The 16,452-nt window shown below is 40.5% G+C and overlaps 1 protein-coding gene and 1 non-coding gene across 5 annotated transcripts in view; both read right to left on the bottom strand.

Moving 5' to 3' along the window:
- Positions 1-16,452, bottom strand: part of fmn1 (formin 1) — a 36,659-nt gene that overhangs the window by 11,600 nt on the left and 8,607 nt on the right. Inside the window, exons 1-14 of one of the 4 annotated variants that reach the window (XM_085133564.1) lie at positions 13,212-14,645; positions 12,930-13,038; positions 12,439-12,465; positions 11,237-11,298; positions 9,930-10,603; positions 8,207-8,348; positions 7,698-7,785; positions 5,974-6,035; positions 5,802-5,890; positions 5,513-5,642; positions 5,255-5,401; positions 4,579-4,638; positions 3,983-4,103; positions 28-120 (exon numbers count right to left, since the gene is read on the bottom strand). In XM_085133564.1, coding sequence (XP_084989690.1) covers positions 28-120; positions 3,983-4,103; positions 4,579-4,638; positions 5,255-5,401; positions 5,513-5,642; positions 5,802-5,890; positions 5,974-6,035; positions 7,698-7,785; positions 8,207-8,348; positions 9,930-10,603; positions 11,237-11,298; positions 12,439-12,465; positions 12,930-13,038; positions 13,212-14,645 — 3,238 coding nt within the window. Of the gene's footprint in view, positions 1-27; positions 121-3,982; positions 4,104-4,578; positions 4,639-5,254; positions 5,402-5,512; positions 5,643-5,801; positions 5,891-5,973; positions 6,036-7,697; positions 7,786-8,206; positions 8,349-9,929; positions 10,604-11,236; positions 11,299-12,438; positions 12,466-12,929; positions 13,039-13,211; positions 14,646-16,452 lie in introns of those variants that run through there. The other 3 variants (XM_085133561.1, XM_085133565.1, XM_085133562.1) reach the window with 3 other exon arrangements.
- Positions 9,116-9,203, bottom strand: trnay-gua (transfer RNA tyrosine (anticodon GUA)). Its single transcript is given in 2 exon segments — positions 9,116-9,151; positions 9,167-9,203. It is a non-coding gene; the product is annotated as a tRNA-Tyr (tRNA).

The raw sequence follows: 16,452 nt of genomic DNA, 5'->3' as shown, positions 1-16,452 counted from the left end.
CACATTAAGTGAATGGTAACTCCTCACCACTGAGCACAAAAGCCTCCATCTTGTCTTTAAATGGCTGCAGGTATTCTTCAGGAGAGTCAGAGCAAACCTTCTGTACGTCTTTCTCGCACCCTGAAAAGAACACAATGGTTACAAAATTCAGGAAGCATTACACTTTCAATATTTAGACAAAATTTTAGATAAGAGCCTGAAGAAGATTGAAGCTATGAAGAACATTTCTTTCTTCTTCTCTTTGTAACAATTTACGGCTTGTTTAAAATAACCATAAGAAGAGAATAAGACAACAAACACGTTTAAAGGTGACCTTTATGCCACCATCTTTTGTCTGAAACCAGAAGATGCTCAGATGCATTCCAGATTTGTAATTTCAGCCTTAAAAAACTATCCTATATTTGTTTATTTGCTTCCAAGTTTAAATATTGGACACACTCGTCTGAATTGGCAGTATTGTAAAACTACTTTCCACCTCATTTTGTGTCATTACTGTTTTAGCTGTATGTAAGAATTCTCAGTGCTACAATTATTTGACATGGTCAATAATCAATAACAGAATACTTTACAAAGACATAAAATGGATTTATAGAACCAGCAGTTACATCTGATAAAATGTTGTTTTTTTTAACCCAGCCTTTTTTACCCCAACATCTACAACAACCTCGGCTATTGCTCAATTCTCCCACAGATTTAAATGAAGGATTCTTCAAGTGTCTTTTCTTTATAAGGTCTCTGTCAGACGTGCAGATTCACATAGAGCAGGACGAGCTCTGGGTTGAACTAGGTCCACCTGTACCCCAGCGTGAGGTTATCTACGCCGCTTCCTCTTCAGATATCACTAGTTGAGATCCAGAGATGGCGACTGCTCCTCTCTCTCTCCCTTTTCCTCTTCCAGTCTGCGGCTCCACGTTGCTGTGTCCAATCAGTGGATCACAGGAGCCAGTCTGTGGAGCCAGTCATAATATAGGCTGAACCAACCCCACCCCCCACCCCGATGCTCGATCAACATCTTTCAGATAAGATTACAAAAGAATACTGTTTTCATTCGGGTTTGTGTAAACTGTAGAGGCGCGTATCTCCCTCTCTTTGCATTGTGTGGGGAGCCTTTCTTTCTTCTGTCTGCCTTTTGGGCCTGACAGACGTTTGCTTATTTCAGACTGAAGAGAGTTATGGACCTTCTTGTAAATATAGCTGACTTCAGATGTGAGACTGCAATTACACAAACTGCACTGAAACAATGATTTTGATTCATAGTGAGGGATAAATGCTTTCTTAAGGAGGTTCACGGTATTTTGTGATGATATGCTAGAATTATTCATCTCTCAAATTACACCATTACTTCTGTCAGTAGGGGGGTAGTTTATATAGGACTGGTTCAAGTGACATTTTTAACAGTGTTCTTTACTTTGGAACAAGACAAGCAAATAGGAAATTTGAAGATTGTCCTTGTTTTATCCTTCCTTTTATCTTATTTATTTGAGCTAAGGTCTTAAAGTGATGGTTCCACTGCCATTGCTCACAAAACAAGACAACACTAGTAGCTACACCTACAGCTTTGTGAGTACTTTGTGCTCAATGTATTGAGGTTTTGCAAACACATGACTACTAACCACATGATTTTATCTTTTCTCCACAATTCTGGACAAGTCACTGGTGACTATAACCACAGTCACACAGGCTACTGGCAATGAGCGGAAAATCCTTGACCAGTTGGCAAGTGGTTGCTGGAAGCTGATGGCACTAGCCTGGAAATTGTTTGCTAAAGACCCAGTAAAAAAGACCCACAGACCAGTCAGTGACCTTCTGGCAACACGTGTCACTGAGTGTGTATTTCCTGTCTGAGGCAAAAACCTTCTTTAGATAGTTTTGGTTGCTAGTAGTAGCAACTAGTGGTAATTTAATTCAATTGTATTCCTATCACACCACATTAGAACATCAGCTTTTATATTGTAAAGTAAAGACCCAACAGTAATATAGAAAAAAATGCCTACAATCAAATGACCCTCTAAGAGCAGGCAATTGGCAACAGTGGGAAGGAAAAACTCCTATTTCACAGGAAGAAAACTCGAGCAGACATCTGCCGTGATTGGTTGCCCACAGTTTGCAATTTACCTTCAAACACTCACCAGCTCTCCAAACAGCAGTGAAACTATGAAAACTGGAAACCGAGAACATTTACTTTCAAAATAAAAGTGGCACATGCATTTGTTGGTGCAGCAGCCTCTTTATGACAGATTTCACAAAACAACTGCCAGCAACCTACAGCAACCAGTCTGGGAATATTCTTTTCCCCCTCGCAGCCAGTGGTTGTATCATGTCAAACATCATGGATAACTCTTGATCACTGTGTGCATGGCATATACAAGTATATAAGCACTAAGCCAAAAAATAATAATCGTAATTTGATATAATAAACTGTGTGGAGAATATAAAAAGGTGTACCAAATACAGCAATAACCATTCAGACAGTTGTTGAGTTGTTATTCAGGAAAACCAAGAAATCACCAGAGTTGAGAAATCACCTAGGACCATGAATGCTTGTGCAAAAATATATGCATCTACCTGTAGGTGAAACAGCATGGGCCAGCACAGACACAGACTGCTAGCATGGCTGAAACCATGACTGATATACAATAGAAAACAACTAAACAAAAAGAAAAAACCCTTTTGCAACTCTGTGGCTCAATAAACTACTTTTTTTTTGCCACTGTAACAGACATAAGAAAATTTAAGGCCCAAGAAGGGTACGCAATGTGTAGTTTTAAAAACCCAACTACAGATATAAATCCAAATCTGCATAGCTAGTTAGCTTTATTAATCATTTGAATGAACTTCCCAGTGAATAACCCATGTAAATGCAATATAGTCTCAACATGGATGACTTAAGAGAAGCTTAACCACAACAAACAGAAAGATTTCATACCAGCCAAACAGAAAACAGAGGGAGAGTGACGAATGACAAAAGCAAAGCCTCAAACCAGGCATGAGGGCAGTTCAAACAGGCAGAACAAAAGGAACCTGCGACAGGCAAACCAGATTGCACGGTGGTTTGGGTAGACAGTGCGATAAGACAAAGCTGTGTTGAGAGGTAAAGAAAGCTATCTGTGGCACACATCTGGGGGCCACACTGGAGCCCAGGTGATACAGGTTAAGGATCCATGCATTTCTGCAAAGATACCAGAGATACTAGGGGTCTGGAGATTACATAAGTGGGAAGCTACGGTCTCCCTGCACTGGCGACAGGGGCACAAAGCAACAACGATGGGAGATCTGATGGGCTAAGGATTAGAAGCTGGATCTGAAAGGCGCCAGGCCAGTATCAGCAGCAAGACTCCTGCTAGTCTCAGAATACATGCACATAAACACGCATTCAACAAAATGCATGCAAAATCACATGCATACAACAATGAACTCACTCATAATCATACTCATGCACAGTAAGCATTGTCCTCAGAATGACTTAACTGAGCGGCATGCTGAATGGCGTCATATGCGCACACTTAGGCAGTGAAAGGAACACGCAAAAAAGGATTAGAAAGACAAGAGGAAGTCTTTTGTTCTTGAGCTTTCACTAACATGAGTTTGCTCACAGAGGAAAGCCGTTGGCCTTAAGTATAAACAGCTACTCAATGGCTGGGGCCAGTGATGGGAAACCAGGGTAGTGAAGGTGGGTGGGGGATGTCTGTGGAAAAACGATGCCAGACTGAGCCAAAGTTTGGTCTGTGGGAACCTCTGGAAAGTATCAGAAAATCACACTGACAGAGTTACACTAGCTGATTTTTTCCAAACAAAAGCACACAACAAAATGACCACAAGTTGAGAATACTCCTGGTCACCCCAGTCACATGGAAGCTTGCCATCTGTCTGGAATGTGTGCAACCATCTAATAATATTAACCGAGAAAAGGGGACTGAGTCTGTTTGTTATTCTTCTTTTCAAAAACTCAGAGAACAGGAGATGGTATGGTAACGTCACGTACTTGTCAGATCTCGTCCAAGATGTCTCAGATCTCTGTCGAGGTCAACAAACTTGACCTGCGCTGCCAGGAAGATGTCCTGCGGTTCAGGAAGAGGGAACATACTCTTCTCCGTGCCTGCATTCTGGAAGGTGAAAACATTTTAGAAATGCATTACATCTGTGGATGCAGTGTGTGTGATGCTGAGTTAGGTGATTCCCAGCTGAAGGACGAGTCCAAACCTGTGTTTTATTGTCTAATATAGCCAATTTTCATAAGAATACAACACAAACACATCAATTTCTATGAAGGTAGTTCCATTTTAAACATGCTAATCTACAATAAGGGCAGCTGTGGCTCAGGAGATAGAGGAGGTTATCCACCAGCTGGAAGGTCATGCATGCTGAAGCACCCATGGGCAAGATACTGAACCCTTAGCACTGTATGAATGTGTGTGTGGTGCGCTTTGAGTGCTCATTGTGTTTGTGTATTGTATGTACAGTCGGCAAGGTCTGTCATCTCGGTTGTGGGCAACTGCAACTGACAAATAAAGGCTATCTCATCATCATCATTTAGGCTACTCCATTTATTTTTTCAATTGCATATTTTTTTTAAAGTACCTTGTCCACATTGTGCAAGTAATATGACACCACGTAATCCACCAGGCTGATGCGATTGTCCTGAGAAGAAATGGAAGGACAACATGAAAGCTGGATGAACGATGAATGTAATGGACTCTTTTACCTAGAGTTTGGTCTCAAGCTACACATTCTAGCTCTGTCATTGGCAGATGCTGCTGAGGTTAAGCTTATGAGTTCAAATCTTCTTCTTTGTTCTGTTCTTTTAAGTACAATACCAAATATTCTCCCAGGAACAGATGCTTTATCTGAACACATACACAAATATGGCAACAGGGCACTGCTTTTTAAAAGGTATCAGGAGTTGGGGTTTCAGTAAATGCAACAAACAAATTTCTATTACTCTTAATTTAAATTTCTTTCAGTAATAAGTATTGTTTTTCACACACCCTGATTTCACTGGCTTTTGAAGCCAAATCCACACTTATCACTGTGATAGACGATAATAACGGCACTTTATCGAATCCAGTCTGACTATTCTACTTTCCCCTCCACCTATACCACTGCAGGTTCATTATTATGATGTATTTCACACCTACTTTCCCTCATCCTCGTGTTAGATTACAATCTCAAGCCTAACACTTTGCACACTTCCTGTGCTCTGTTCTGAAAGGCAGGCAAAAGAGCCACAGTGACTCTGCAGGTATCAAGGCCTTACCCTGCTCTTTACATCTTTGAGTTTTGGAAGGATTTCCAGGCCAAAGCCGTCAGCCTGGCCTCTAATCCTGCTTCCTCCATTCATGTGGTTCCCAAGAGCCAACACCAGTCCCATCACCTTCCTGACACTGTCGCTCTCCAGCAGAGCCTAGATAATCAACAGTTTTTTTCAAGACTGGGGTTCACGCCACTCCATGTCACATTATTTACTGGCCACCTTCAATGAATAACTGGGTTTTCTGTCACATGCTTAGCTCACCTTACAGACATGGAAGACAGTGTTGAGCTTGCGTTGAATCGAGGCGATCCCATCGATGAAGGCCGACTGGAAGATGACACAGCGAGCTCTGCCTGCGAAGTCTGGAATCTGAGATAGTTCATACAGGAACCTGGAGCACAATCACATAAACACTGAGAGTCCACAATGCAATGACATTACCCATCCCTGTTAGAACTGTCAAATCAGAAGGTCTGGTATTTGTCTATTTAGTCCACAAAATACAATCAATTTACTGCTGTGCTCTCTAAACATCTGCTGAGGCACTCACTGCTCAGGTTTGTCCAGCAGCTTAACATCCTCTTCTTCTGACGTCTCATAGTGTTTCCTGATCCTCTCCAGCTCCTCCGGCAGTGCTCTCTGCCAAATTGATAGCAACTTCTAAATTAAATGTTCATCGTTGTACACAATTGTCTCACACAATTACGTGCCTAAATGCGTACATTTTCATACAGCGCTTCAATGGTCTCCAGGTCCACCACAGAGTGATCCACTGTCAGTACAGCTAGAAGTGAAAATACACAGAAAAGGGAGAGAGATTAAAAAAAAGCTGTGATTCATATATTGTCAGATCCAACTCAGAACCTATATATATAAAAAAAACTGCCACTAGCAAGAAAATAGAAATAACATGTCTATATGGTTAGAAACTGATCAGAAGGCAGTATACTGCAAAGGAAGAAATGCTTACTAGGCTTCATTCACAATATTCCTCCTAGTATTGATCATTTATTGCTGAAACAATAGTGATCGTGCATTTTGACTCATGTCAAAGTTCAGCGGACAAGAGAAGAGAAATTTATCATAGTACTCACATTTTAACACACTCAACCAGACAAATTCTAAAGATCGTGAAGGGAAAATGACAACGCTTTTCATAAGTTGCTCTTCTGTATCATGACGGATAATCAATAAATATGATATCATAAACGTATCCATGGAAATACAAAAAAATAAAATGCATTGACAAAAAATTGGCTTTCATGCTCCTCTTCCTGAAAGACACAGTCTACTGTTTGCTCCAAAGATTTTTCAGTTTTGGATTAGAAATGCATATTGCCCGTCATGCTGACATTGTGGTGAGCGTTTGGGCCACTAATCCTGCTTCAAATTCACCCCCAGCTCATATTTAGAGTGAAATACAGGGTACATTCTCTGTGACGCCGCGATTAAAGTCCAACCAAGGTTTATGTTCAGGGAGCTGTGGTTACCTGAATGTTTACTGCAGGTTCAAATTCTCAGACTGGCTGGGAAACCCAGCTAGTATAGTGACCTACTGTAATCTATCTCTCATGCGATGGAAAAGATGATTACATGCACTTTGAGGATTTAACAGAGATGAGAATCTAAACGCTGTTTCCAGAGGCTTTCCACCACAAGACGGTAAAAATTTGAAGATATATTTTTTTATTTGTTAACCTTTATTTATCTCAGAGAAAGGACTTGTGAAATTTAAAATCCCTTACGCAAGATTGTTCAAGACAGGCAGCAGCTCAATTAGCTTTGTATATTTGACAGACAGTATCCAATGTGTGTAAGCACCTATCCTTTATAAGCAAAATATACTTTAAATAATACGCCTGTTACATGTTTTACATTTTGACTGGTTATTGCATTTTGCCATCTTTTATATTTTACTAGAAAATTTATTTTATTTTATTGTTATTTTACAGTTCTGCATAAAAGTCTTGAGTCACCCTTCATTTCTTTATATTTGGGTCAGAAAATGTGAAAAATAGGTGCAGCGATTCTCTGACTTTGAGATTCCCATTGATAGCTGGCAGGCAATGTCACTGGTGGGACAATGCCTGGATGGCCAGTCTGGGCTCTGAGGAGGCCAATCCATGACTGATCCCTAATTTCCTTCGGGATTAATAAAGTATTCTGATTCTGATAGTGCTGTATTGTGTGCTTCTATTCAGTTATACTTTTACTGCACTGGCAGTTGGCTTGGGATCATTGTCATGCTGAACATGAAACCATTACCAATCAGATGATTTCCAGTTGGCATTGCAAGTTCATGAGCATGACGATTCTGTTAAAAACAATGAAATTCAATTCACCTTTTTTAAAATTGGATTATGATAGAGTCCAGTTTTGCCTGTTATCAGTGTAGAAACAAAACGTTGTTTCCTTGCAGTACAATGAAGGAGTGAAATGACCTCACCTTGCTGAATATCTTTCATCTCAAGGTGGAGGCTTGAAATGAGGATGCCCACAGCCTGAGAGCGTTTACCATCCAACAGTTTAATGATCTAAAACAAACACAAACATGGTTACCATGACCACCTTACCAGTAGAAACCATTAGTGAGTCCTGAATAGAGAGCCTAGCATTTCATACCAGCGTTTCCATTTTCTCTTGTTTAAATGGCCTGCATTTGTATAGCACTTTACTCAGTCCCTAAGGACCCCAAAGCGCTTTACACTACATTCTTGTTTAAATGCTTTACTTCCTTCTTATATTTTACTAATGTCACTTGGTTTGTATTTTCCTCTTGCTTTAAAATCATAGTATTAAGAGCCATGATGTGGAGGAGTCTGTAAACCATAATGCATTACCCCCCTCTAGTGGACACATGCCATTAAGTATTGCAGCCTACATTTTCTTTAGCAATAGCTAAGGGATTCACAAGATGAATAAATGATAACATGATGACAGAAGTTAATTTCTTACCTTCTTAGGCTTTGCTTTTTTCTCATAAGTCTCTGACAGAGGTTTCCTCTTTGTCTGTGTGGTGGTTTTAGCAAAGAGATCTTCAAACTCACTGGCATCAATTAAGTTTGGCTCTTCCAGAATATTCCATAATGTGTTGTTACTGCGGGAGAGAGCAAAATAGTCTGTTTAAGAAACGAAGAAAAACACAACAAAAACATCAAGTTGCTGATATGAGGCCATCTAAGCAATAAAGCAGGATTCATTCATTTATTATGATTCAATATAAAAATCCAGTCAGTATTTATGAGGTCCTATTAAGAGGTGTAGTGGAATAGTTGTTTGTTTGTTTTAAATCAATCTACAAACAAGATTATTTTTCAGTCACTGTCAACAGTTTTTTGAATCTCTCCCACAAAGGATTAAGACAAGTGGTTCAACCCACCAGCAAGATATACCCAATGAAGCAGCTAGTGAGTGCATTAACCCCTTTGTAATCATTATAAAGCACTTTATAATGCTTTAATCTGCATAGCCATATCAAATAATTCATCAGTGACTTGCCACTTGGCCCACAAAAGGTCCCCTATTCTAAACCTGTCTCATCTTTGAACCTCCGTTATAGTACACTTACAGTTGAGAGATTGCATTCTTGAGTAATGGGTTAAGAGGTGGGTCATAAGATGCACAGGGACATGTAGAAGAATGCCATTCACAAACATCCATACAACACTTTGTTCTTTGCCTCTAAAGGTTTTCCAGTTATCACACACTACAAGAGAACAGCCACTGTTTGGGATTTAGTGTCCTTCTACACGCTAAATAAAGAGGGACATAAGCACTGATCACCGAACTTACATGACTGCTTCGAATAGGCAAATCGTTAATGCAACCGTGCGAACTTCCTTTTATTTCATGAAAACACATCACTCCTTCGAGCCGGATTCGAACCAGCGACCTAAGGATCTCCTCTAGATACACCTACAGTCCTCCGCTCTACCAACTGAGCTATCGAAGGGTGATGAGAGCGAGCACGGCTCTTTCTCTCGAAAACTGCAGTTAGACGATAAAATGATGTAAACTGATAAAACATTGCAACATTTGGACCTCACTCAGTACTCCTTCACTTTCTCCAGAGCATGATGATTCTGGCTGTTTGCAACTTGTGGAGTCAACCCAGGTAATTTGATCGTGTTTTACAGCAGCTACAGACAGGCTGGATGTCCGCTCCCCTTGATCGTACCTCACCCACAATTCCGTTTATAACGTGGCCGGCCAATAATTTCCAGTCGTGAGGAGGAAACGGCAGTAAAACGTATCAGTTTCAGACTGCTCAGGGACTGTGCAGATCAGCTCTGTGGGCTGATTATGACATAAAACTCATGGCCTGTTCTCAGATCTGCTGTTTTGCCTGGTCTATAAAAGTTGGCCACGGAGTTTTGTGTATGGGGGTTTCTCCTGAATAGTCTTCCTACAGTGTTTTGCTTACTGCATAAGCTCACTGAGCTACCTGCTTGTAAAGTTGCCGGGGTGGACCAGTTAGATGTGGGGCGAGTTGTCCTGGGAACTTGGGCTGCCATAAGATTTGCAGTTCTGCCATATTCTGTATATAGAGGGATTTTTGTGCCAGAGCTATTGTGGGTGAAATTGGTGCCACACATTTCAGGTGGCAGGCAGCCTGTCGTAAATGTTTAAGGATTACAGACTTTCAATATGCTCTTACACACTTATTGAGTGGACCTACTTGTTGTCCTGGATCTGGATTCTGTTCCAGTAAAGAGGCTTCATGGGTCGGGAAGGCTCCACTGCCGGTTTCCTGGGAGGTTTATCAACTCCAAGACCCAATGCTGGAGGAGGTGGAGGGAGTGATAACCCTGGCGTGGGTGGAGGAGGTGGAGGTGGGGGTAGTGGAGGGTCATTTGATGGCTGCATGTAGTTAATAGGTGGAGATGAACATGGTGGAGGTAGTGGAGGTGGAGGAGGAGGAGGAGGAGAAGGAAAAACATCTGATTTAGCTGGCGATGCTGTCTGAGAAGGAGCTGGTGGTTGTTTTGAGCTACAAGGAGTTGCAAGTGAAGAGGAGGAGGACAGTGTGCCTTCGATCTTGCTGATGGATGCAAGGTCCAACTTTTTGGGGGCCACCTTCTGCTGCTGAGAGCATGTACAGGTTCTCCCGGAACCTTCTTCATCCTGAGCAGTTTTGACATATGTCTCCCGGTCGGTTTGAATGCAGACGGTGCGAAATGATTTGTGCAAAAAGTCATCTGCTGTAGACACAGCCATATCTTTAAGTTCCCCTTGACAGTGGGTCCCAACCTGGGAGAGTTTGTTCTGTAGCTCAGCAAGTCTGAACTCCAGACGTGCAACATTTTCATCCTTTTCCAACCTCAGTCTGGAGAGTTCCTGATCATAGTCCTCCTGAAATAAATAATGTTGTCCAATTATTAATTAATAAACCTTAGTGATGATCATAATGATATCATTCACATTGAGAAATCTAAAGCCAGCTCTGCAAGGCTGAACTTCAGCATACATGAGGGATCATCAGTCTCTGAAGCAAAATTCAGAGAAACCTGTTTAGGTCATTTACTATCATCACCAAGATTTATGAGACTCCAACTAAAATTTGTTTACATATTCCACTGAAAATGTCGCAAAATACAAAAATCTTATCAGTCATATGGCCTCAGAGCGCAATATGTTTTTGTGATAGTTCACATATTTACAGAGTCGCTGACAAACATTGAAAGGATTTTGTAGCTACCATCATTTAATTAAAAACAAATGTGCATTTGAGTCTATGATATATATATATATATACTCTCTCACTTTTAACAGAATAAAAGATAACATTATTTATACATATTTTTCCAAGATGTAAAAACTGAAGTATCTTTTAAAATGTTGAAAAACAAGCGTGTATCTATGACTCAGCCCAAACTGGGACTGAACCAGGCAATGAGTGTGGTGGTAATACTGCAATGAAAGACGTTTTATGTTTTTCTTCATGCAGTCATGGAAATTACCGTACAATCCCTCATTCTTACTGACCTTTAACTTCTCCAGCTCCTCTTTGCATTCTCTCTTCAGCTGCAGGAGAGCAGCCTGGTGCTCTGAGAAAAACAGATCCAAACACCATCAAAAAGTCTGTCTTTTTTAGAAAGCTTTATGATTTTAATCCTTTTTCTAGTAAAAGAAAAAAAAAGTTGTTAATCATCACAAACCTAGTTTGTAAGAGTATTTTTATTCCTGTGAACGTAAGTCAGACTAGTGGCTGCTTACAACCCACAAAAGATGAAAACAATGCAACGTGTTACCACATGATGGCAGCAGAGTCCCAACTGTAAACTAGTACAGGCTTGCAGATTACAGAGGCTGGCATCTGTCTAAGCAAACATTTACAGCATCTGCTGTTAAATGACTGAGATAGTAAAAGGGCAGTTAGAAAGTATATTTACTGTAGGCTTCCTCACTTTGTCTACAGGGAGTGTATATCAAGGGATATGGGCGTGTACACATGGTTTTGTCCCTGTTCAAACAGTGTTTGATAATCTTACTGTGAAGTGGATAAGAATTAACAAAGAAATTTTATCAACTCATCCATTAAAATACAAAAGCAAGCAGGAGTAGATTATGCCTTTAAAAATGCAAGTAAACTGTGATTTATAATCACAAACTATTCAGCAATTTTAGCCCCCCCACCCCCGAAAAGACTACGGTGAGAGTACAGTGTGTAATTAAAGGACTGCTTTTACAGATGGAGTCAGACCGTAGATGTTTACACATTTGCGGGTGGAGTTCTGTTTACCTTTGCAATCGAACTTGATATTACATCCACCACACTGTAAAGTAGCTAGACACTGCTTCTCTGTCATGCATATTCAATGTGTAGAATTTCACATAATAATAGTATTTCTATTTAGATTTTATTCTCTTTTTACTGTGAGGTGAATACCTTTCCTTAACAGTCTAACCAGCGTACGGTCACAGGAGGCTAAAGCTTGTCTATTCCATGGCAAAGAGGGGGTATGCTCACCCTGACAACCACAGAAACTTTTACAAAGCCGACTGAGAAACACCAGGTATTCCAACATGCATTGTTTCTGTGGGAGGAAAGTAGAGTCCTTGAAGAAAACCCACACAGACAGAGGAGAACATGCAAACTGCACATGGAAAGGCCCCAGCCGAACAGGAGTAGCACTATAAACCAATCCATAATATTCACTTCATTAAATCCATTTCAGAACCATTACCTTTAACTGCTGCTTCTTCTTTTGACACTAAAGTTCACATCATTCAACATGAAAAAAGAATTAATCATACTTCTATTTTTAAAAAAAGCCTTTAAACTGATACCACATTTCCAAAATTCCCTTAAGATGTGTTTTTGTACATATTTGAATTCAAGCAAAATTTATATGCTGTCAAAATGTGACCTGTATACACAAATTGTAAAAAAAAAAAAGAAGTGAGGAATGGAGTTTTATTTCTGTTCCTTCTGTTTAATTTTGTTTGACACATACTTCTGAATAACTTATTGGCAGCACGATTAATATGAAGTTATTCATAGTACATATTGATGGAGTTACTTTCTTCAGCAGCATTAGCAAACTGTATGACACTGATAAACTGAAGAATTAACTTAAAAAGTAGACTTGGAGAGGTGTAATGGTAATGTCCCAGGTTGATTTGTGTGGAGTAATGTTTTCATGCCAAGTTATGACATGCATATATTAGTCTGTACCTGCTTCTGTGTACTTCAGCCCAACTTTTTCTTCCTTAAGAGGTGGCCACACCGCTTGTAGACGACCAGGAGTTCGTTCCTCTCCTTCTCCTGGGCTCGATGTCTCTGACTATGAGTGAGAAAATCGACAGCAGATATTATTAATGACAGAATTAATAACAGAAGTTGCAGCTACATTGTAAAAATGACTGATGAATTGTGATTAAAAACACGCACAATGCTCAGAATTGCCTGATTTAATCTTAAAAAGTAACAAAAATCACAGAGAGGACTAATTCATACTTTGTCATCAGGTGGGTCCTTCTCAGGAGTCTTACTTGAGGCTCTCTCAAAAAGTGTTTTAAGTACATCTTTATCATTTCTTATCTTCTTCCTCAGTGCCTCCAGGCCAACTTTATCTCCTGGGTCCTTTTTCAAAGGCTTTGGTGTGAAGAAGGCCTTGAAGGCATCAAAAGCTGCCTCTGCACTGGACATGGAAGGTTTTGTAAGTTCACATGATTCTGAAACCTCTGTATTTTTATTTGTTTCTGGTTCTTTCTTCTCCTTCTCTTGGCTATCTTCACTTCCATTCACCCTTGTTTCATTCCAGTCTCCCTCAGCCTCCAACACCTCCTTCTCATCTCCTCTCTTTTCCCGACTCAGAAAATGAGAGATCTGGTCTAAGATGCTCCCTGGAACTTTGGTGTCCTTCTGCTTCTCTGTGAAATCTGCCCCTCGTCCTCCCACAGGAGATGGCTTAATGTGGGCCATGGTGTCATGCTCTGGTCCAGTGACCCCCTTCCTTAGGACCCTAAGGCTGCTGAAGAGAGCTGGAACCTGGATCTGCTTGTCTGCGGGGGAGCTCGGGGAGAAGGTGGCTCTGCTGAAGGTGGAGTCAGGTGGAGGATTGTTAGTTGCAGATTTGATTGTCATCTCTGGCAAATTATCCTTTAGGCTGGGAGGATGGGGGGGTGAGTTGGGAGTCTCTGAATTTGCATCTCTTGTCTCCTCCTCTTCAGCTTCATCCGAGATCTGTTCCAGCTCTTCAAGCGCGGGTCCTGTTCGAGTTACAGTTATCACTACATGTTTACTTTTCAATGGCCCAGTGTTTCCACATATCTGTGGATCAAAATCCATGTCTGAAGTGGAAGCAATTGTGTCAGAATCTTCCTGGCAGTGTTCCCTTTGAGCATTTTCATTGCTATTTTCAGTATCCTCCGTGGCACTGATGGATACAACACAATCACCATCAGTATCCATGCAGTCAATTGAAATGTGTTGACAATTTGTCTGCAGAGATTCATTTAAGGCCCATTCATCCAGTGGATTCTGTGATATGTGACAACCCTGTTTGCTGCAGCCATTAACTTTGTGTTCATCTGACAGGTTATTCTGGTCATGATTTGTTGCAAAGCTCTGTTTCTCGAGGCCTTTTTCAGTATTTACAGCCACGCTTTGCTGCTCGGTTACTTTATAATGACTCCTCTCCTCCTCTGTTATGTCTGAGTCATTTCCTTTTTCCCTCAAGCTTGAATTTCCCAGTGAGTTAGAGGTCTTTTCCTCTGCATGAGGCAATATAACATATGACAAAAAATCGCTAGAATGCTCGAGAGCATCTGTAAAGTCCACATCCCCATTTTTCTTCAGATCACCACTGATATCTTCCAGCATCATGTCTTCAGTTTCTCCCCTAGGGAGGTTCCTAAAAATTTCCAGGATTGCTTCGGGCTGCTCCATTTACTGCATGTCACAGGTGAAGTTATCCAGAATATAGCGTGTAGGAAGTGCTAGAGAAACTTGACTGCTCATAGTTAGACTTCAGTATAGCATGCAGCACTTCTTTACGTGGTTCCGGTATCATGCAGCGTCAGATTATAATCAATAAACAAATGCAAGCAATGTTTGAGTTAATTAAAGTCTTATGCCTGAAAATCCAACCTGTTTTTGTCCCCCTGTTTGTCGAAAAGAAACAAGCATATCCACGCTGTGTTTTAACAGTGCCTTTTTGCCTTTCCAAAGTGCTAACTTTTCAAACCTAAAACTGGAAGTAGTTGTTAGTCACTCAGACTGGCCAATGGCAAGAGAGAAATCCAGTCATGGAAGAAAAAAGGTTTCCAAGCTCAGCTCCATGGCTCTGTGTGGTGGAGTGACTCAGCTCAGCCACATTTGAAGTTAAGTTCCAGGTTCAGCTTCTCATTCGCGCTTCCTTTTCCCTCCGGCTCTTCTGTACCTGCTATAGTAGTTTACAGAGCAACACCTTGGACATCATCCTGTGGATTGTCACAGAGTAATTGGAAACAGATGGTGTGTCCAGCCGCTGTTTCCGACAACACCCTGACATCCGTGAGCCGTATGGCAAAGGAAGCCACGCAGAACAGATGGAGGAGCACCACACCCAGAGCTGAAGGAGGGTAAATAGGACTGCCAGGGATCACTTGCTAAATGCTTGGCCTGTAAATCCACAGTTACAGGGAGGTCTCTCAATTCCCCTGCAGGTACACAGCAATGCTTGGCTAATCTGGGCATCCCAGCAGGTCTAACCCCACCTACACGGCACTGTTAATCAGCTCATATTGAAACTTGCATACAGGATCAATCGACAGAGAAGGTTTGTTTAAAGTTTCGGGAAACGAAAAGTGAAAATAGTGAATTCACTTGAATGTTTTAGTTAGAGTATTCTGAAACTTGATCTATAAATAAAATAGTTGCATAAATTGAATAAATAAGCAGAGGATAGTAAGTAGGTTTGAAATAACATTCAAGTTGGTGACACAGATCCAAACAAAAGAAGGTAATAAGCAGGGAAAGTCACCAAATGGCCATAATTAAATCAGCAAACAAATATGCTGTTAAAATATATGTTTAAAAAAAAGCAAAAACAACAAATTATCTTAAATAAAATGAAAAATTAGGTAGTAGAGTTAATGACCACTATCGTCATACTAATATCTTCACTACTATTAGTACTGTCCAAACTTCCTCCTTTGTGTTTGAGTTATTCTTAGCTCTCGGGATCCACCCTTATTTACTTTTAATATTATCAGAGGCAGCAGGTTAGTGACAAACCTCATCTGTGATAACATCTTTACTGTATCAAATTACACTGTGTACATTTCTCTAATAGATATCGTACTCCATATGTTTGATGCATGCCTACACACCCTGCAATGAGTTCTTAATAGGGCTATACTAAAGCTTATGAATACTAATAAGGTGTTTGTTTGGGTTTTTTTTGCATTAATTTGGTGAGGGACACTGTGGCCTTTATGTGAGTTTGTATGTTTATGAAACAGGAATGCATCCATAAAATCCTGTGAGATTGCATTAAAAATCATCTAGCTTCATGCAGAACAACTACAGTGTGTGCTGGATTATAAATCTCCAGGCTGTAATATAAATTAGGACTGTACCGATTGCTACAGTTCACTGTGTCCACAACAGAAGGAATAGATAAGATAAGATACCTTTATTAGTCCCACAAAGGGAAATTAGCTTCAATCACACAACTAAACAAAATATTTAAAGCTTAAATTAAATGATTGCA

This window comes from Neolamprologus multifasciatus, chromosome 15 (assembly GCF_963576455.1).
Source record: "Neolamprologus multifasciatus chromosome 15, fNeoMul1.2, whole genome shotgun sequence".
Classification (NCBI taxonomy): Eukaryota; Metazoa; Chordata; class Actinopteri; order Cichliformes; family Cichlidae; genus Neolamprologus; species Neolamprologus multifasciatus.
The sequence above is the reverse complement of the archived record's forward strand: the minus strand, read 5'-3'. Positions and strand labels throughout refer to the sequence as shown.